The 22,382-nt window shown below is 38.9% G+C and overlaps 2 protein-coding genes across 2 annotated transcripts in view; both read left to right on the forward strand.

The window, feature by feature from the left end:
* atp1a2a (ATPase Na+/K+ transporting subunit alpha 2a) overlaps nt 1–14,081 on the forward strand; it is a 32,914-nt gene extending 18,833 nt beyond the window's left edge. The window contains exons 13-24 of the mRNA XM_018678167.2: nt 483–592; nt 1,787–1,962; nt 4,371–4,507; nt 4,888–5,038; nt 5,801–5,969; nt 7,203–7,357; nt 9,565–9,688; nt 11,065–11,210; nt 11,298–11,428; nt 11,574–11,675; nt 11,901–11,992; nt 13,678–14,081. Of these exons, the coding sequence (XP_018533683.1) occupies nt 483–592; nt 1,787–1,962; nt 4,371–4,507; nt 4,888–5,038; nt 5,801–5,969; nt 7,203–7,357; nt 9,565–9,688; nt 11,065–11,210; nt 11,298–11,428; nt 11,574–11,675; nt 11,901–11,992; nt 13,678–13,706 (1,522 nt within the window). The 3' untranslated portion in view covers nt 13,707–14,081. The remainder of the gene's footprint in view (nt 1–482; nt 593–1,786; nt 1,963–4,370; nt 4,508–4,887; nt 5,039–5,800; nt 5,970–7,202; nt 7,358–9,564; nt 9,689–11,064; nt 11,211–11,297; nt 11,429–11,573; nt 11,676–11,900; nt 11,993–13,677) is intronic.
* A 3,171-nt stretch (nt 14,082–17,252) lies between these two features.
* On the forward strand, nt 17,253–22,131 carry sdhc (succinate dehydrogenase complex, subunit C, integral membrane protein). The gene is made up of 6 exons (XM_018678165.2): nt 17,253–17,353; nt 18,965–19,024; nt 19,181–19,282; nt 20,361–20,422; nt 21,403–21,566; nt 21,870–22,131. The coding sequence occupies exons 1-6, from the start codon at nt 17,337–17,339 to the stop codon at nt 21,972–21,974; spliced, it is 510 nt and encodes a 169-aa protein (XP_018533681.1). The 5' UTR covers nt 17,253–17,336; the 3' UTR covers nt 21,975–22,131.
* Nucleotides 22,132–22,382: the final 251 nt, after the last annotated feature.

The raw sequence follows: 22,382 nt of genomic DNA on the forward strand, positions 1-22,382 counted from the left end.
GCACTGTGACATCTAATCTGACTTCTGGTCAGCCCAAATACTCCTTTTGGTGACATTAAATTATTCTGGTTACTCCACGTCCCCACCAAGTGCCCCACCAGACTTTGTGCAAAAACCAACTCCAGCTTTGCTGTGGAGGAAGTGCCCTTTTTCACCCTGCTCCTTAAGTGTGTGCCAGTGTTGCAAAATAGTGTTTACCTTTAGGCTTGTATAAATATTCAATGTACAATTAATGCAGAATAGACCATAGCTTATTGTGGTTTCATTAAACTTATGTTGGTTGTATTGAAATAGTCTTCTGGAGGCACAAACAGATGTTTTTTTTTTTTTTAGATTTAGATCTTAGTTAACCCACCTTGTGTTTTTACCTCTATTTCTGATGTATTTTTAGCTTTAGTGTGTTCTTGTTGTTTTGCACTATATTATGGATCTTATTATGAGCAGTGGCAGTGCTAAAAGTATTATTCATGAATGTTTTACAGGTGTAGTACCATTATGATACATGGCCAGGAGCAACCACTTGATGAGAACTGGAGGGATGCTTTCCAGAATGCCTACATGGAGCTGGGAGGACTGGGAGAGAGAGTGCTCGGTATGTTTGGTGGCACCAGCTATTATCAGCTTGTTTAGGAATATGTAGTGGAGAAAGATGCAGTTGGACACAGGACTTACCTTTCATAATCTCCTTGGTAAACAGGATAGCTTAGCCAAATGTTCCCCATAAAAGTGTGGAATTATTGTGATAGTGTATCCAAAGAAGAAGGTCGGAGTTGAAGCTGAAATTACCACTGTTACAGAAAATGTTAGAGATTCTCTGTGGAATGAATTGAGTATATAATGTTGTATGAATTATCTACTGGTAATAGACTGTTAATTGAATTCAGGTCAAACTCTGCTCTGAAGTCTAAAATAGTTTGTACGAGAAATAACATTTTCCCTTGTCAAATAACATTTTGGGTTTAAAAAAAAAAATCATTACCCTAAGTTCAACTTTCAGTATCTCTAAAGTGTTCAGCATCCAGACTCTGTAAATGTCATCATTTTGACAACCAAGGAAAGTTACCTGGCATCTCTTTTAAAAGTGCCATAGGTAATAATTATGTGCTATCATCATTTTGTTAGAGTAGGTGTCACTTTTTTCAAACTGTGAAAAGTGGAATTGTGCCATTTTTGCAGTGAAACTCTTGAAATCATGTAAATTATTAAATCTCAGTTATGCCTTGGGTGATGATGATAGCCTGCTGTTTCATGACAAAGAAAGGTTCTACCACTTTTAGACTGAGCCTGTTTTTTTAAATATCAGGAGCATTTTATTTTGCTTTGCTCTATAGGATTCAGCAGATACATATTTTAAAGGGGCTCTGGATCATGAATTAATAAAAGTGGCTGATTCAATTTGTATTTCAGACCTGCAACCTCCAAATCTACATCTAAAATTAAAAATGATTTGTATGCATACTGTAAGGTAAAGGATCATTGCAGCCAGAGGGCAATGTATTTTATGAACGTGACTTTGAGAGCCTTCAGACCTCTTTTGTGTTTACATTTTTTCATAGTTTTTTACTCAGCGTACAGCAAAACTATAGCAACATCAAAAGACACTGGAGCATCCTTAATGTTTATTGGAGGTTTTAGACCTGAAACGCCCTCAGTACCAGATGAATTGTCAGTTGATGTCAAAGCAACAAATCAAGTTTAGTTTTTTCTTCAATAGCTGCTGTATACTTTGAGATGTCATTTCAATCAGTTATGAATGATCACTTCACTGATCCCTCCTCTCTTGCAGGCTTCTGCCACTTGAATCTGTCTTCAACCCAGTACCCTCGAGGATTCACCTTCGACTGCGACGACATGAACTTCCCCACCGAGCAGCTCTGCTTCCTGGGTCTCATCTCCATGATTGATCCGCCGCGTGCCGCTGTGCCTGACGCAGTGGGTAAATGCCGCTCTGCTGGTATCAAGGTAATTGGTTCCACAGATTCAACCTTCATTGTAGTTTCTGAAAAGCCTTTCCAAGGGCTTCATTTATCAAGCTTTTTAGAGAAGGGATTTGCATGTCAAATGTCTTTTCAAATCACAAAATGGAGTCCAAATGACAGGCAATGCGCTCCAAGGGGCCCTGACAGAGGATAATCGATGGATAAATGAAGTTGTATTGCTTAGAGGAAGCTGCTGATAACATATCCAGTGTATACGCTCTAAAGAGGCCAGACAAAGGTGAATTCTTTTGCTGTTTATTCCGTGGTTGTATACTTACCTGTTCTCAACATTAGGAGCAAATTTAATTCTCAAATGGGAAAATTAATAGTTTTGGGATCAGGCAAAAATAGAATTTTTGATGTAAAAATAAAAAGCAGGTGATAAAGAATGAACTCTTTCTATTCCAATATTAGTTTTATGAAAGGCTCAATTTAGTAAAATGTAGATTCAGTAGATTTCTTACAGATTTCATTATATGTTAATCAACTGCAAATACACACAGAGCAGATTTTCAGTGCAGTAATAAGCCCGGCTGTAGGAAGGTTAAACAACTTCCAGCAGAGATAGACTTGGATAATGAGTGGAATGAGATCTGATTTAAGGGGAACTACTACAAATATGGAAAAGTGATGTTTGCACATTTAATTTCAGGTACAGTTGTTGTCATGCTTTGATAATTATTTTTGAAAGACACACTGTAATTGGCTTAAAGAACAAACCAGAGGCAGAAGCGAGTCAAAATGTTACTCTTGCTTAAGTGAAGTGAAATAGTTGAGGAGTTTAAGCTAAAAAAAGAAAAGGCAACAAAACTAATTACATGTCTGATAAAATGGTAAAATCTCAAAGATTTCTGAGGTTTAGATTGACCGTATCACCTCTATTTTGACAACTTTTGTAGCAAGATGGTATAAACTATAAACTATGCCATGTATTTTTTGGCCTGACAAAGAGATGGGTAGTTGGGAGTGCCTACAGGCAATACTCTTTATTTATCTTTATTTATGCTGTTTCTCAGATAGCTTTGCACCTATATAACATGTAATGTTTATACAGTTACACTCCTTCTGTAAGTCTAAATCACCATATTATAGGTTTGTTTGATGATGAGCAAAATATTTACTTCATTTCGGCTGTATCACATATCTTAGTGCACAATATTTTTGGTTTTTGAGCTCGTAAATATAGGCTCCAGTTCAAAAATACAAGAATCGTCCTTTAAATATATCCACATGATCGTTAGACTTTTATTCTATGCAGATGAAATAATTTTTCTAGCTGTGACGAGGTATGTATATATGCTTCATGTAACTGCTGAACAGTGTCAGAGATGGAGACAATGCAGACATATTGTCTGATTCTGATTCCACCATATAGTGTACATCTGCACAAATCCAATGTATTTCCTCGTAGCTGAGCTCAGCATGAAAAGTTAATGGGTTAAGTTCTAACACTTTAGCTCAATGTGCCTTAGTGCAATAACCAGTATAGTGCTCTATCTTTATTGCACTCTAATTCAGTCTGTATATGTCCTGCTGCATATTGTAGTCATTATTGCTTTATTTTTTCATGAAAGGTTTTAAAAGAAATGATTTGTATGGATACAGTTATGGTATAAACTTGAACTATAGACACGTTGTCCTTGTGTGACTGTCTGTATATCAGAATGTTCTACGTAAATGTTTCACAAATTTAGTGAAAGATTATTACTTTAAATTTGGCCACAGAAAAAGTTAGAAAAAGTTACATCCTTAAGTATCCCAGATATGGACAGATTTTGTCTGCTGTGTAATCTTTGATGAAATTGAAAATAAAATCCATTTTACAGTATGTTCTTTTGTCACTTATGTGATGAAATGAGAAGTGAGTTTTTTAGTGAAGTCTGCCAGTTTCTTGTATTTGGGTTATTACAATAAATTAGACAATATATGTCAGGAGAGCTCTCTCAGGACACGAAGCAGCTTGCAAGTCACACTAAAACTAATCGCTAAACACTGAAACTAGTATAACTTTGGGTGAGGAGATGAAAATATGCTGCCTGAAACCAGTCATAGGACGCATTGTTAAGCTGTTGTTGCAGGTGCACTAAGCTCTGCTAACCAGCCTGTCCACTATAGTGACCAAAGGCAAATTCAGTACTTGTTTTTGGTTTTAAGCTCATTATTTTTCCTGCGAGACCACACCAATCTGTTGTTTCAGGAGCTGAACTGCTAACCCCTAACAGCACCATTCTTTTCCAATGTAACTACACATTCTGATGACTTATAGACCCTAAAGGCCCATACAGCACTGTAGCTCAAGCATGCAGTGACACATGATGTATAGATGAGGATACAGCAGGGTGTAATGTGATAATGCTTCGTGATTTATGGGACCTTCTGTGTGCTGGTCAGGTGATCATGGTGACTGGGGACCACCCAATCACAGCCAAGGCCATCGCTAAAGGTGTGGGCATCATCTCTGAGGGCAACGAGACGGTTGAAGACATCGCTGAGAGGCTGAACATCCCTCTGAGCCAAGTTAACCCCAGGTGTGTGAGAGAGTGTGTGCGTGTGTCATAAGAGGTTTAGGCTGTGCGCTCAAGCGTCTCAAAAATAACTTTGTGTGTGACTGCAAGTAACTGTGTGTTGTGTGTGTGTGTGTGTGTGTGTGTGTGTGTGTGTATCCTCCTCTCTGCGCAAAAAGGAATAAGCATATTTCCTAAAATGTCAAACTATTCCTTTAAGAAGGGGTGCTTGAAAAAGCGTATGTTTCCTGCATGATGGTGTGTGTGTGTGTGTGAGAAAGAAACACAGAAAAACTTGAGGCGAAAACAAGAAAATGTCAGTGCCCCTCTTTGCATAATTGTCTCCGGTATCACTGACTCCTTACTGTGTTTGTGTGTGTGTGTGTGTTTTATTTGTTTCCCAGGGATGCCAAGGCTTGCGTGGTGCATGGCTCAGACCTAAAGGACATGAGCTCTGAGTACCTGGACGACCTGCTGAGGAACCACACTGAGATTGTGTTTGCTCGCACCTCTCCTCAACAGAAGCTCATCATTGTGGAGGGCTGCCAGAGACAGGTCAATGGACAGGAGTGTGTGTGTGTGTGTGTGTGTGTGTGTGTGTGTGTGTGCTGGGGGGCCTTTTTTGATAGTGTAGAGATGAATAGCGATGTGTGTGTTTAAATGGCTGAATGTAAGCATGTGTGTGTGTTTGTGATAAAGTCTGGATGAATGCCTGAACGTTTCTGTTTATGTCTAAGTGTGGAGGTGTGGTTGAATACAGGTGTGTGTACGTGAGCAAAAGAGTGTGTGTCCCTGCCATTTAAAGCTGAATACAGTTTTCTGTGTGTGTCTGTGTGTATGAGTTTGTGTGAATGTATTCAAGCTATTTGTCAGTGCAGGCGGTTGAATGGATGAATGCAGGGTTTTGTGCATATGTGTGTGTGTGTGTGTGTGTGTGTGCGCGCTATGGCTAAATACAAGTGTGTATCTGTAGAGTACATGATACAAACTATATATTAAATTAATTTATTAAGCTCTCTCTCTATATATGACTTGATGTATGTGCTCAGCTTTTGTGTGTGAAATGCCAAAACAGTGTGTATGCACTTAAACACATCCCCATATATTGAGGTCATGCAACAATTCACCCTGACTCTCACTCCGTGTGACTGAATGATTACAACTCAATTCCATTTTTCATTTAATCTCCCCAGAGCTGCTTTGAAAAGACATTATTAAGACTGAAGGGGAGGGGGAAAGAGAGGGAAAAGCTTAAATCACGGTACTTATCTTTCTTTTCTTGACACTTTTTTTATTCGCTGGTCCTTCTGAGTGCAGGGGGCAATCGTGGCTGTGACGGGCGACGGTGTGAACGACTCTCCAGCCTTGAAGAAAGCCGACATCGGCGTTGCCATGGGGATCGCCGGCTCTGATGTGTCCAAGCAGGCGGCTGACATGATCCTGCTGGACGACAACTTTGCCTCCATCGTCACCGGAGTGGAGGAGGGTGAGTGTGGAGGGGAACTGACAGAGCGAAAGAAAGACAGGGTGACAGAATGGAAGAATGAAACAAGGAAATGATAAAGAGAGAGGAAGCCAAGATCGAGAGAGAAAAGGTGAGCCAGGGAAACAAAGAGAGGAGATTTAAAAACTTTGAAATTAAAAAATTCTGCAGGCAAGCTCCTCTTTCATACAGCGACAGAGACTGAAGATTATTTTTTAATATATACCTTCAAATTGAAAATGTGATACGAATATGATTGTGGCTGATTTCACAAAGTATTTAACAGAGCCGAAACTTGAAACTTGTGATTTGGCCTGGAGTCAGACATTAGTCACAAAAATTAGGACATTGCCAAATAAAGTATTTACTTACTTGAGACTTAGATACAGTCTCTATTGTCGCGCAGGAAATGTGTTTTCACAGCCTGTACAATTGCAACAGAAACATACAAATAACCACACCACAGTGTACAGTTAACTTTCATTCCTCATCAGTCTTCCAGCACATATACACGGCCCTATATCTACAGCCTGACAGCAGAGGAGGTGATCAGCGTTCACAACTATGGGTACAAGGCATGTGGTGCCTCTGACTTTCTAACTGAATGACTTGACTTCCTAAAGACTTGAAATGACTTGAGACTTTCAAAACATTCAAGCCTCAAGTTTTGAACCAGTAAAATCCAGAATAATGATAAAGAAATAAGAGAACACACATATTTTATATTTCTGCATTTTATATTTATGTATTGAAAGCACTTGATCTCAGCTATGTTAAAAAAAAGAATATTTTTGGCATGAAAATGTTCAACTGCCACATCATTTCTTTGATCAACATTCAGAGACCTGAGTGACTTGCATTTTGACCTGCAATTTGCCTATTAAAACTTGACATGGCCTTGCCCTCAAGGACTTGAAAGTTGCCACAAGAGACTGGAATTTAATTTAAAGTAAGGGCAGCTAATATGGTCTGAGAAAAACCATTAGTAATGTGGATGTGCTGACGCAGCAGGGATCGTCAATCATTTTTTATTTCAGTTAAGCCTGGAAAAATTCACTTGAGCTTGATGAAGCCTATAACATCAGGAAAAGACAATAATCAAACTACACCATGGTGTTATGTAACCAATATGCCATCCAATATCTACTCACATATCTGAGTATTAATGATATATCACTATAAACATATCTCCAAGCTCTACTTTGAAGTGTTCTTTCTTGTGTTTTTAATCTGTAGGTCGTCTAATCTTTGATAACTTGAAGAAGTCCATTGCGTACACACTGACCAGTAACATCCCGGAGATCTCGCCCTTCCTCCTCTTCATCATCGCCAGTGTTCCTCTTCCTCTGGGGACGGTGACCATCCTGTGCATCGACCTCGGCACTGACATGGTGAGCAGTGGGGAGAAGTGACGTGTAAATCCTTTAATTAGTCCCTCAGTCCCAGACATGCTAACATTAATCTCCACTCCATTATCTCAATCAATACTTTTGGCTAAGTTCCTAAAAAATGACCATTTAATAGACTTATTGTTCTTCTGATCTTTTAGATTTTGCTTTCCTGTGTTTATATTTGAAAATGATACCTTTTCAGGCCACTTTCACCCTCTCTGTACAACACTGCACACATTCAGTTTTCGTGAATTTCACAGAAAGTCACCAAATCAGGAGATAATGTTTTAGATTTATCTTTATTTATTGGGTTATACTGTAGAGTCCTCTCAGTACACAAGGCTAATTATTGGCTAATTCTAGTGATTCTTCTCAATGAGAGAATGCTAATTATTAGCATGCTGCATAGCTACAGGCAAGCTAAAGGTGACATTTAGGAAAATGGTGTTAATGTTGGTGTCAAATATGAACGCCTGAAGGTAAAGAGAACAAAATGTTTGGTGTAATTTGCTCTTTCTGTCAGTGGGAGAAATTCTCTTTTGGCTCACTGCCGACGTCCATTTGTTCAAGCAGAACAAAGACCGGGTGACGCTCACATACAGATTTACATTTCACAGCTCTGCCTTTTCCAGATGCCAGTCTCTCCATTGTATTTCCAGCAGCAACAAAAAGAGTTGCTGGCATGCTGCTTGCCTGAGGGGCGTAATCCATCATTACAAAAGAAAGGAAGCACACGATGAATATATTCAAAAGGACTGGTTCACTTGTGTTCATTACTTTGACTTTAATTTTTCCAGCTCTCAGCCACCAGAAATTAGTGTGCAGCTGTAACTGGTTTTTATATATCCCAATGAGCCAAAAGCAAAAGTTTTGGTAATGAGGTACATGTTTTATCATAGTCTCATATTCAACTGCCAAGACACATTTTAAGTCTCCACAGGTTAAAGATAAAGAGGAACAGCCGGCTCATATTGTTAATAAAGCAGTTCCACTTATTTTCCACTCAGGTGACACAAAAAAAATGAACCTCTCTGGTTTTCTAGCAGCAGGACAGATTTGTTCATGTTGACAAATGTTTACTTAACTGTCTGAGATCACAGGGATGGTGTATTCTTTATTGGCTGGCTTTCTCTTTAAAGATGTGATGATTGAAGTTTAAAAGCATCTAATTTGTGCACCTGCTTTGCATATAAAAAACCCTTTCCTTCAAAGTAACATGTCTGCATGTATTTAATAACCACTGGTGTAGAGAACAGCTGGATGACTGCTTTGAAGAGTAAGGACCCTAAAATGAAAATATTGAAATATTCAATAAAGTAACCTGAAAAATGTTTATTGTACAGTTAACAAGTAAAACTACAAATTTCCCATGTCTGCTGGTGAGGTTGTTAACAGCTTGTTAACAGCTTAGTTCAACTCCAGGCTACAGGCTTGAGGGCTCTGCTGAGATTTAGCAGTGACAAGCAGCACTTGGAGGCTGCTATGATTATTTTTAGCAAGCACTGCCATGTGGAAAAGGATGGCTGCAAAGGATGTTTATCAAAGCAAGATGTGGCACACTTAAGAATGCTGCAAGACTGAAATTTGGATATGGCACACAGCCTCTCACACACACATACACACTTCTCAGAGGTGTAAAAAATCAATGTCAGGCACAGTCATATCCTTCTCCCTCTTCTTGTCTTTCTCAACTTCTGTGGGTCAGGGGAGTGTAACACCAAAACAAACTGGATTTGTAGACCACAGAGCATGTGTTCAGTTTCACACAGTGCCAAGTCTTCACCTCAAATCCCACCTAAGTCTCTGAGATTTCCTGCCCTAAGTCACACATATTGCTCTGTTGCTTACCTGGTAAAACCAGCCAATATAAGATCTTTATTACAGGGGCCTTTCTATCCTCCCACTCATTTTATGAGCGTCTTGAAATTCGCTATCACTCCCTCTCTCCTCTTGTCCCCTCTCCCTGGCTGTCTCTCCATCACTGTCACCACTTCTTTTCTCCCTCTCTTTGCCCTTTTTCTGTCTTTTCTCCTTCCACACGGTGATTGAATGCTGAATTATATTAATAGTGCCATGTCTAGTCTACTCCTGTGTCTGGCACTGTCATCATGCCTTTGTACCGATGCCATAAAGACAAATTCCTGCACATTTATCGTACAGGGTGCATGAAATGAGCCGCCTCTGTTCTATCCGCCCATTTCTCCCAGGTTCCAGCTATCTCACTGGCTTACGAGACCGCGGAGAGTGACATCATGAAACGCCAACCTAGGAACCCCAAAACAGACAAGCTGGTCAACGAGCGTCTCATCAGCATGGCCTACGGTCAAATAGGTTTGTCCTCATAACCTCTTTGTGCCACAGCTCTTAAACCTGAATCACTGTGACAGGCCTCATGTAGTAAAGTTATGGTGATAATAAACATCACCGGCATAAAAACATTAAATATTGACATTTATCAGAAATTCTGGCATTTCTTACAGCCTCTGTAAATGTTTAGGTACCTACAGTGAAGGAAGATAGATCTGGAGGTGAGCAGCAGTCAGGAGAGAGTCTCACAATTTTCATCTAATTGTCGTGACATTTACAGCAAATTGAGAGTGGAGAATGCAACTATTTTCTACTTAATCTTGGTCATGTTTCACTGGTTGGAGCTTCACTTGAAAGCATGCTTTTTATCTCTGGTTTTATATGTTTTGGGAATAGTGAGAATCAAAGGCTGGCCCAATTTCATAGGCTGTTAAATAGGTCAAAATATGACAGGGCTTCATTGGATGACATACAATTTAAAGCTGAACATGTTCAAAACACGGGAGCTACTGGGGGAAAACTTTTGCAGGTCAAATCAAATCACATTTACAAACCACTGTTCTGACATTACAGCTTGAAGTCCTGAAGCTTCTGCAGCAAACCTAACTGATCTGATATGGAGTGACACACACTGCATGTGATGGTTGAGTAAGATCACCAAGAGACAGGAAAAACAAAAGCACCAGAATCCAGAAAACAGAAGCAGACAATTTTCTCATCCCTGACATCGCTGTTATTAAACACAGAAACACTGACCTGGTGTAGGGTTTCAGTTTCACAACATAATGAACGAGATGATTAATAAGCATCGTCTCAATCCTTGATCAGTACTCGCAGAGGTTTGGTGTATGTGAAGACTTTGGCTCTAAAACAAGATGTCCATCATGCTGAAAATGTTACGCCCACTCTGACAAAACGAATTTGCCAACATGAAATTAAAACTCACTATCGGCCTTTATTGCTGCTGTCTTCAGCTGTCTGGAGCCATTTACTTACAAAATAACAATGTTGTAGAGGGCAGAGGGAGGAAGATATAATCACCTGTGCTGTTTCCTTTTTTATACATTAAGTAGCAAAAACCAAGTGCAGTGAGGCTTAATATCCTGAGCTACTATAGACCGACTTTGTAGGTATACAAGTCAATTTATTTGTTATATTTTGGTACACTTCCTGTGCATAAGTACTACAAAAATATTGGATCAGTGGTGTTATTCCTGCTGCTGACTGCCTGATAGCTCATTATCTATAATATCTTGTTATTTTGCTACTTATTCTGTAAAAGCATGGCCTTTGTTGCTACAAACATTATTTACGTATTTATGTATAGATAACCCTCATAATAAATAGACAGGTTTTGGCATTGAGCCCATATTAATGCTCCTGCACATTTCTTAAAACAGGTATGATCCAGGCTCTGGCTGGTTTTTTCACCTATTTTGTGATTTTGGCTGAGAACGGCTTCCTCCCAAAATCTCTGGTGGGCATTCGCATCAACTGGGACGACCGCAGAGTCAACGACCTGGAGGACAGCTACGGCCAGCAGTGGGTAAGTAGAAGAGACAAAAGACAAACCGACACAAAATTTCCACACTCGTATGAGGATAAATACAATGTGTCCGTGTCGATTTGGCAGACGTATGAGCAGAGGAAGATCGTTGAGTTCACCTGCCACACCGCCTTCTTCGTCAGCATCGTGGTCGTTCAGTGGGCCGATCTTATCATCTGCAAGACCAGAAGGAACTCCCTCTTCCAGCAGGGCATGAAGTAAGTGAGGGAGGAAGGAAGGTCAGGGTGGAGAAGAAGAAAGGTAGAGGGATGTGAAATCAAGGGCAGGAAATAAGAGGGCATTTCATCTGAACTGTAATTGTTCCAACCTGTCTCTGATTTATTCTTAATTTCTGTCCAACAGGAACAGGATCCTGATCTTTGGCCTCTTTGTTGAGACTGCTCTTGCTGCCTTCCTCTCTTACTGCCCTGGGATGGACATTGCTTTGCGCATGTACCCCCTAAGGTACGCTCTGCACATGCATATCTCCACCGAACCGAAAAATAACCTCTTAAAGAGCTAACAGCCTGCCATTAGCCTGTCACTCTCGACTTTAAATGAAGTCTGTGATCTCCTTAAACACCACGTTGTTATCCTTAATATTCAAAAATGACTGCAATGAATTTAACAATTTGCACTCTGCCTGCGACTCCCCACCCTTGTTATACTCTTTTTTTTTCTTCCTCTCAGGATCCTGTGGTGGTTCTGTGCCTTCCCATACAGTCTCCTCATCTTCGTTTATGATGAGATCCGTAAATTAATTCTGAGGAGGTCCCCTGGAGGTAAGCACTTATTAAAGAGAAAGCAAGATTAAAAGGTTTCAACCTTATTTGTCTTATTAATTTGCTAGAAGAAAAAATAAAATTTCAAAGTGATGGTATAGTGGTTGATATCCCTATCTAAAGAACCACATGTGCCATTTTCCACCTAGACCTTCACTCCCACCCCTCTCAGACTTACTGTCCTCTAAACAAAACAAAGATCCTAAAACAGTAGACTGTCCACTCTGTTAAGGACACACTGATTGACAAAGTCACCACAGCTCGACTCTGCTTTTCTTAACTGAAGGATCCCAGCAAGCATTTGACAGATGTGGTGACACGCAGGATTTCAGTATCATTTTATAAAAACAGCTTTGAACTGAGATCAAAAAGGAACGTACAGGTACCAATTTTACAAAGCAATGTTGGTAGCAATTATGGATGATTATTGACGACAAGGGATGTAAGTTTTAATTTTGGTGTAACATTTCAGAACGGGGGTTTCAACATTGGTGCCAGCTGTCATATTGAAATCCCTTTCATTTTACCATTTGGGAAAAAGTCCATGATGCAAATTTTGCACTTCCCTTAGTGTTCCTGTCAGTTTCTCAGGTAGTCTTTGGCATTTTTATATAAATTACCAACCTGGAACTCACCTACAAGTCATTATCAATCATACATTTAACCATAAAGGAGGCCTAACTCTTAGCAATGCAGCTGAAATCTATCAGGCACCCAGCAGAAGGCGAGCCACTCAATGCTGAACTATTCTCCAGCTTTCAAAGCTGCAGCCTCCGCAACACTTGACTGATTACTGTTTGTCTTCCAGGTTTGATTTCTGACAAAATAGCATGTAAATGCACTGCTGTCTGGCAGTTTGCTTGAGAATACTGTTTAATAAATGGAGCATAAAAACACAGCTAATAAACAGGAAAACATCCAGTGGTGAAAATCACACAGGCACATCACCACCGTAATCTAATTTGATCTGATTCTTGGGCCAAGGGCTGCATCTGCTCCAGATTTCAACCAAAGTCCTTTGTTTCTTTTTAAAATATTTTGCTTATAAACAGACAGGGGTGAAAACACAAGCCACCCAAAACTTTGTTGATGGAAGCAGTTACAAATAATGATCGCAGATGTATACAAAAACATTTAGTGAATACTCGTTTGGCCTGAAGGTCAAAATCTTTACCAGTGTGCAGCACTTGAAATGAGAAATAAGTAGATAGAAATCTTTTTGGACTCAGTCAACAAGTAAACATATGTAAAACTTGCTCCAGGAAATAGATTACACCTGTCCAACACCAACAGAATCAGTAGCAAATGATGAGAAAGGAAATTGAAGCAGGCTGATGAAGGCACTTGAGATATGCCCCAAAGATCATATACATGATATGGACACACTACTGCAGCTCAAAATCTGTTCACTGCCGCGGCGTCTCAGCTGATGAAGGGCGAGACATGAGGAGACAAATATAATTTATCGTGACAGTTAATCATTTCTGTTAATCTGTGTGTCACGGGCTACTGATCAGAGTATTAGAGTTATAAGGGGATTCATTTGGAAATGTACAGAGACAAAGGCAACGGGATGAATACAAATAGAGCGATACAAAAGGATATGATGAAAACTGCTCGCCTGTCATTTTGGTCTCTGACACTTTCTCTCTTTCTCTTATTCTGTTTCTATCTCTCTCTTCCAGGTTGGGTGGAGCAGGAGACGTATTATTAACATTCGGAAAATGTCAGTTTGAATTGTGCGTCTGTGAGTGTGTGTGTGTATGAGTGTGTGTGTGGGTGTATGCGTGCGTGTGTTTGTGTGGGTAGAACTGTTTGTGTGTGTCTGTCAGTTGTAATATTGCATGGATCAGTTCACAAATCTGATTATCATAAAAAATACTGCTGAAAATACGCTTTTGATTGTGCTGTGAGTTTTTCCTTTTTTTGTTTTCTCAGAAAACATTTCCAGCAGAACAACGGTAATGTATACCTTTGTGCCTTACATAAACTGTTACCAAAGTGATGTATCGTGGCCTGTTTGGCTATAAAGGAATACCAAATGTCATTCATCATGTGAAATGTACCAAATAAAATGTATTCCAAAGTAGCCCTGATTCCACTGATCCATTAGTTTTGTGTTCAGTATCATTTCTTATCACTATTATTGCTTTTGAGTTACTGTTAGAGGATACAGAGCAGCTTGTTAGTCTTAATATAAAGTGCACCATATGTACCAATAACCAGTGGCAGAAGGCAAGTCAGTACATTTACTCAAGTAAAGTACTTAAGTACAATTTTTAGGTAGTTGTACTTTACTTGAGTATTTCCATTCTATGCTACTTTACTACATTTCAGAGGGAGATATTGTACTTTCTACATTCTTTTGACAGCTTTAGTTAGTAGTTACTTTTAAGGTTAAGATTTTACACAATTGATAACATAATGTTTTAACATACAACACATTGTATTTCAAAAGCTTAAACCAGTGGGTTCCAAACTTTTCGGCTCCTGATGTCTTACAGAAAGCAGGCTGTAGTCAGGTTACATCCAGTATCTCACCAAATATCAAAGATTAGAGGAGAAAGTCCAAAAACTAAAAACAGGTTTGTGAATCAGAACTTTGTTTTTTTCTTCTTTCCTCTCCCATGAATCATCTCAGAACCCCTCAGGTTTATCTGCTGACCCTGTTTATAAAACTGTGTATAAAGTAGTTCAAACCAGCTCCACCTGCAGCAGCTACAACAGTAACATGCTGCTGACACACTGATGATTCAGTATTAATCATCTAATTATATCTTATATAATAACAGATCAGTCAGATGGACCAAACCACCACTTTTATTTTAATGCTTTAACCACATTTTGATGCTAATGCATTTTTACTTAAGTAGTATTTTTCATGCAGGACTCTCACTGGAGTATTTTTTACATTGCTGTAGTGGTACTTTTACTTAATTAAAGAATCTGAGTACTTTTTCCACCACTGCCAATAACTGTATGTTTTCCAAGCCACATATTAGCTTATGTAAAACAAATGGACATTTCTACACCATCCCTTACTTTGACCTTATACTTAAGTCCACCAGTTGATGCTACATAATGCTACACACCATGCTAAAAGACAGATTAATTGGCTGAGTCAATTATATCATCATCAGCGTGCTGGCCAGTGAGTTACAAGAAAATATAATACAAAAATGCCAAAGGTATGACAGGTAATTTAAAAACCATGTTGCTATTAGATAGTTTGTTCACCAGAGAACACTGACAAGTTTATTTTTCAAGTGTAAAATGTCCTGCTTAATCTTGGCCAGAATTCTTTTGCAACCATGTGAGAAATGTTGAGCAAATAAAAACTTTTTAAAACTCAATATCAATATCAATATTGGTATATCAGCCTCAGAAATCCAGCATTTTACAGATTCTGCTAATGCTCATATATTTCTGACCTCATCATCCATTATGTACATTCTCTTGTCTTCTATTCACTGGACACTCGTTATCTCGCTGTCAGAAAATGTCAGAGAAAAAGAACCGACAGGCAGCAAAGTATTTCCCTCCTGAGTTTAACAACTCTGGAATCAGCTCTTTGCGGAAGTCAAAGGCAATGTCAAAAGTGTTCTAAAAATGAATTAGAAATGTTTCAACTGTCATGTACCCAACCTAAGTCTACTACTTGGTTCCAACATGGTGTCTTTGTTTTTTTTAATTTTATACAACTTCAGTATAGGAATAGGCCTTTGGGAACTGAGTATAGGGCTGCTTCTGGGCATCATTAACCTTTCTACCATTGTGTTGTCTATATTAGTGTGTATGTAGATTTCTCATTCTGTGTTTGTGTGTATGTGGCTGTCTTGTCTTTCAATACTTAAACATACCTATACCTAATTCTGTGCATTTAATTACACCTGAACATGGACATGGGTGCTGCTGCTGTTACTCTGTATTTTTCTTAATATTTTCTCTTAATTACACATTGACCATTTTATTACTGTGTGGGGTTTTACAGGAAACTAAACATGCAAACCTGTCTTTGAGTTGGGTTGACTTTTCCCCCCATTGATTTAAAGTTTTCTTGTGAGTTTTCTGTTGTCTCTAGGTTTGGTGGCGCAGTTACAAAAGTTTAGATTTGGGGAGCCATCTCTTTCCAATTTGCAGTTTTTCTCATTTTGTCATATCCATGTTGTTTCCTTGCAGTCAGATTTTCAGATTTCATTTCATGTTGCTATTTAGTTATTTTCTGTTATATTATAGGAGCCTCTGCTCCTGCACCAGCAGGCTCAGAAGAGCTTCTTCCCTGAGGCTGTGACCCTGCTGAACTCTACACCACAGCGCTAAGCATTATTGCACTAATTACTGCACTATCTCAGTACTTTTATATTTGTACTGCCCATTTGTGCACAGTCCTAACCTCTCACATTGTTCATTACTGTCAATTACTGTTATCTATATTGCACATATAACCACTCTCCACTGTCAATAACTAATAACTGTACATACTATAAGATATGGCATTACACTTGCACTTATCTGCAATTCTTTTGCACATCTGGTTAGATGCTAACTGTATTTTAATGGCTTTGTGTCTGACGCTGAATCTAATCTACAATCTAATGTACAAAGCAATACATTTATAAATACAATCTTAATAAATCAATACATTTATTATTTGTTGAAAACTAATTGATTATTTGACTAGGCTAATCACATAAGCTCTAAATTTAAAAACATTTGTAAACATTGATTTTATTGAAACTTACTGTATTATGTATTTATTTGTGAGCTTTATTTATTTATTTATTTTACAATTGTAAGAGCAGACATGACACATTTCTTTAGACTCACCAGTATGAAAATGTTTGGTGTGTAATATGTTGTGAAAGACCAACAAGCTGAGAGCAAATCATGTAAATATCACTGCCTGATCAAAACAGTCGCTTAGAGTTTTTTATTTCTTTATTTTGATAAACCAATGCATTGATTAGTTGACCTGGCTAATGCAATGAATAAAATATAATTAGAGTAATTTTAAAGCAGAAATGTATTTTTAATTCTTTATATTGTTTGTTTGTTTGTTTGTTTGTTTGCCATATTTTGCAGTTGTAACGGGGAGAGAAAGCTGTACTGGCTCACCTCTGTTTAAATAATATTTGTTGGAGTAAGGTAACGACAAAGAGCAAAAAGCTGTTGAATGTGAATGAGAGAAAATGCAAATGAAAAACACAGCCTTGAATCAACGCCTTCACCTCCCTCTGTCCTACTCTGACCTTCTGTAAACAGCCTCTCGTGCCCTCATGGGTTTGGATAACCGGGCGGAACAACAACATCCGTTATCGTCACTTCCGTTCGCTGGCAGTCAAACATGGCGCTGATACTAAGGTCAGTACATCTGTGTTACATTACGTTTGGGTTCAGGGAAAGTCTTTCTACCATATTTCGGGTGTATCATGTCAGTCAATCACACTAACCGCTGAGGACAGTGCGTCTGAGTGTGACTTTTTGCTTTGTTTTATTGCACTTATGTATCGTAAATATGGAGAGACGTAACGCTAGCTGACATTAGCTAGCGGGCTAACTGTTGTCGGTATGTTTGAAAGCTAGCCGAGAGTGGACTTTGGCTCTGATTATTATTAATAACGAACTTAAACGGCTCTGTTTAACGCCTTTACTCCTCATAGAGGCGTTTTTGTCAGGCTTCTCAATTGCAGCGTTTAGACTGGTTTAGCTAGGAGTTAGCTTATAGCTCGTGTTGCTACAGTGTCGTGCCTGTTACCAGCAGAGTATTAGACATGTGGAAAGTCAAACCATTGTTGAACTTTGTCCACTTCGTTGACCTAAGGCGGTTGTTAAAGATAAGCACAGCTTCCCTTAAGCTTATCAAATTAATATTTAGTACTGTCGCAGTTAATGTGTATTTATTTCTCCTTCGGCATGATAGATATTCACCTTCCTTTTCTGTTATCATCTTCTTGATCAGATTGACTTGAGTTTGCCTGCATTGCTTAGAACTAGAGTCAGCACTGTTGTAGTCATGGATTTTGTGCTTTTGTAATTAATTCACTGAAGACTTTTTTCAATATAGATATATTCAGTACTGTACAACAGTTAGTTGAGGATGCTTTAAAAACTAATGTCATGAACAGTTTTGACTTGCCAACAGCAATGCACAGTAAGCACAGAAAAACATAAACCACACAATATTTGACTTTTCCTTGAAAATAGCATCAGCTCTCCTAGTACTATTTGTCAAGGTCTTCGACAGGTAGTTTGTCCCCTTCACCTTGAAAAATTTGCCACAGGTCTTCTGTGGATTTAGTCTGTCTCAGTGTCTTCTGTCTCTTGATGTAATCCCAGACTGACTCCATGATGTTGAGACCAGGGCTCTGTGGGGACCAGAGCATCTGTTACTGGACTCCTTAATCTTCTTCTGGTTGCTGAAAATAGTTCTTTATGTTGGCTGTTTGTCTGATGTGTGACGGGTAAAAATCTAAACAAGTGCCTAAAACGTTTGCACAGTACTGTATATCTGGTTAGGAAGTGTAAGAGTAGTAAGTCGAAGTGGTGTTTAAGAAGTCATGTTGCTAGAAATATGTCTCAGCAATTGCTCTCTGTGGTGTTAATGTAGGCGTGTGTGTATGTAATGTGTAATTAATCACAGTATTAAAGTCATTATGAATTGATTAATAGATGTAAGTATTGAAATGGTTTCATGGCTGCCAGAAATAAGATATTTACTTGACGTGTTAAGTTCTCACTTCTTGTTTTTATTTCTTACTCTAGTGTTATTCATTTTTTTATGTATGTATTTTTTTCCTTCTACGGTTTTTGGAACAGTCCTATTGTTAAAAATCTATCTAAGTAAACCATGTGTATAAGATATTTTGTGTTTGTATGGTTTTATGGTTTTCTTAACCAATATTTGACAACAGACATAGAAACCCTGATATCAAATCTCATCTTTAACACTTCTTTCTTGTCTTTTGTCTTCAGGACATTGGCCCGTCAGGGCGTCTGTCTCTCCAGACCACAGTACAGTGTCTTCTACAGACAGTGAGTTGTGTGTGTGAGAGAGATGGAGAAAGAGAAAGAGAGAGTGAGAGAGACGACAAGAGCAAGAACACTGTTTTCACATATATATATGCTACTGTTATTCATAGTAACGATGCAGATACACAAATGCCAACTCTGTGACTCTCTCCACTACAGTGCTGCTCCAATGGGAACCACAGCTAAGGAGGAGATGAACAAGTTTTGGGCCAAAAATGCCAGATTAAATCGTCCCATGTCTCCCCATCTCACCATCTACAAGTATGTGCTGTATCCCACACACAGTGCAGATTGAACAGTGTCAAGTTAAAGATAGAGATGAATCAGTAATTCAAGTGAAACCATATCCTTCATTTATGTTTTATAATTTCAGCTTAATATTTTCCAAGACACTTAAAGTCTTCTGCAGCACATTATCCAAGCTGAAAATGAGATCACTGTTAAAATCAATTTGCAGATCATGCATTCTTTTCGTTCTTTTAATGCTTATAAAACAGCAGGAGAAGCCACCACTACCAGAGATTTTCATGCCGTTGGGTACATGTAGCGCAATAAGTATCTTGATGCACTGTCGGGCAGTTATTAGGGTCCTAAAACCTGGAGTAAAGAAAACCTTTTTACTCAGTATGTCTACCTTTCAATTTCTCTCCATGTTTCCTTCCTTGCTAATTTTTTCATTTATTATTTCTCTGTCATCTGGGATCATTTTTACAGCTAATCCGAGTCCCTGCACTTTGTCTTTGGCTGTTGGTGATCTAGTGATTTATACTCTACCACCTGTTTTAAGTTATTCTGTATAAGAGCATTATCTTAGATTCCAACAGAAGATGAAATCTTTTTTTTAAGATTATTTTTTGGGGCTTTTTCACCTTTATTTATGTGGAGAGAGACAGGAAACAGGGAGCAAGAGTAGGGGAATGACATGCAGTAAAGGTCCGGCCAGACCAGGAGTCAATCCGGGGACCAGCTGCTGAGGGCACTAAGTCCCAACCATTCAGATATGGGGGTGCCCCCCCCAGGGAGGTTGAAATCTGAAGTGTCAGCTGTCATTTGCTTGTATTCGAAACTTAAGAAATACCTCCCATGCATGACTCACAGCTTGGCCTTGTGAGTCTCAGTCACTTTGAATTTGTGTTGCTGCTTGAGGCTGAAATACAGAAGTATTGTTTTTTTCTGTAGTAGATTGGAGTGATGCAACTTGTCAGACACAGTCGGGCCTGTCATAAAACAGCTCTTAAAAATCAGTGATAGTGGAGTGCTTCGACCTGCAGTTTGCAATGTGTTTCAGCCTCATATGTATGTATTATAATAACTGTATTGCATTCTCTGTGTGTTCCAGATGGTCTGTCCCCATGATGATGTCCATCACACACAGAGGGACTGGCGTGGGGCTAAGTGGAGGTAACACGTCTGTTTTTTGTTTGTCATCTATGACTCAAGTTATAGATGCACTAGTAGATATTCTACTGTTTCCTTCTGTAGTTAGTTTCATCCTTAAACTAGTCAAAATGTACTAGATACATAAAAAAATGATAACATGCGAACCTTTTCTTGTTTGTTTCATTATTATTTTAATATTGAATGAAGCCATTCTACTGCTGCTGTCAGCTTTTGATTGACCCTGAAAATCTCTTCAGGGCATTTTAGTCCATCACTATTGATTGCTGCTAAGAGCATTTACTGGCATTATAAAACAGAAGTTGGTCAATACAATTCAGCCCTTTGCATGAGAAAGTTAAGTGTAGCACAGCTTTTAGTCATTTGCCTGGATAAAAGTCGAGTCTGTGTTACTGTGACTTTGGACATCAGTACTGTTGTCCTTGATGCACCACGCTGTAAAAGCTGGCTTCAGTTTTATGTGTTAATGGGTTCAGTAAGGGTCAGTGTCCTCAACTACCAGTCTGACTTGTATACTGAGACATTAACACTCATTCACTGAGTGTCGGCTTTGTATGAAAATATCACATGGGCTTAATAACAACGTGTATATTTACCTTTTGTGTTCATATTGACACAAAAGATAAATATAACTTCATACCTTCTATACATGGAAATGATGAATTGTCACTACTATAATTAGGCTTTTTACTCATTGAGGCAGCACAGAGACTTAGATGCCTGCCTGTTGAACAAAAAGCCTTTTGTTTCTCTGTAAGAAAGAGTGGTGGTCAGCAGGGAAGAAACCTGCTAACAGGCAATACTCGCATGACTCATGAGTTCAGACTGATTGTACTAGTACTTGATATGTTCATTTCTCGTTGAAATGCATGCATATCAAATCTTTCTTAAACACATTCCATCTCTCTCTCTCTCACACACACACACACACACACATACACAAACCTTGTCGAGTATCTCTTATTGCTTTTGTCTGTGTCCAGCTATCTCAGCCTTTGCGGTGGCAGCGCTGGTATTACCGGGAAATTACCCATACTACTTGGACTTGATCCACTCGCTGACCATCGGCCCCTATCTCATTGGGCTGGCCAAGTTCGGCCTCGCCTTCCCTGTATCTTACCACACCTATAACGGCATCCGCCACTTGGTAAGACTTAATCATTTGATTAATAGACCTAGCAAATGTTTGTCTTTTTTATCCCACTTTAAAGTGTAATGTAGATTCTTTGGTAATTACCATATTTGTTGTTTGGTGTCGACTTAAGCTGTTGAAAGGAGACGGATCTCTATGCAATTTGTTACATTTTTCATTTTTGTCATGTTTATTTAATTTACTGTTTTAATAGAAAATGGATTACATTTGCTGGCATTTCTAAACTGATAGTGTCGCTTATGCTAAATTGTCTTCCCTCTTCTCTCCTTTTTGTTTGTTTATTATTATTTAAATCAGTGGTGGGACATTGGCAAGGGCTTCAAAATCCCAGAGGTCTACCGCACCGGCTACACAGTGATTGGTCTGTCCATCATCACCTCCATAGCCTTGGCTATGCTCTGAGCACAGGAGAAGAGATGAGCAGAGAGGACAGGAGAGGAGGGAGTTGAAGGGAATGTGGATTGGATGCACTGTGGGGGGTTTGTGTATATGTTCTGTTCTGGCCTACTGTGGGTCCTGTTTCATCAAAGTATTAAATAAAAAATGATATTATGCCCTACGCAGTAAAGGTGTTGTGATGTTTTGTCCCTTGGAATTAATTATACTCTGGGAAGCTTTGGGGTCATCAAATGCAGCAAGAGTGCAAAGTGCATGCAAATGTGACCTAGTTTATTTCACACTTGTTCCGGTGTGAACAACCACCAGTGGCCAAAATTAGACATGTCCTACATGTTACATCCTTATGTAATTTGTCTAATAGTGCTGTGACGTCAAATTCATTAATCACTTTACTTTGCTGTAGGAGCTCAG

Source organism: Lates calcarifer, linkage group LG4 (genome assembly GCF_001640805.2).
Source record: "Lates calcarifer isolate ASB-BC8 linkage group LG4, TLL_Latcal_v3, whole genome shotgun sequence".
NCBI classification, from domain to species: Eukaryota; Metazoa; Chordata; class Actinopteri; family Centropomidae; genus Lates; species Lates calcarifer.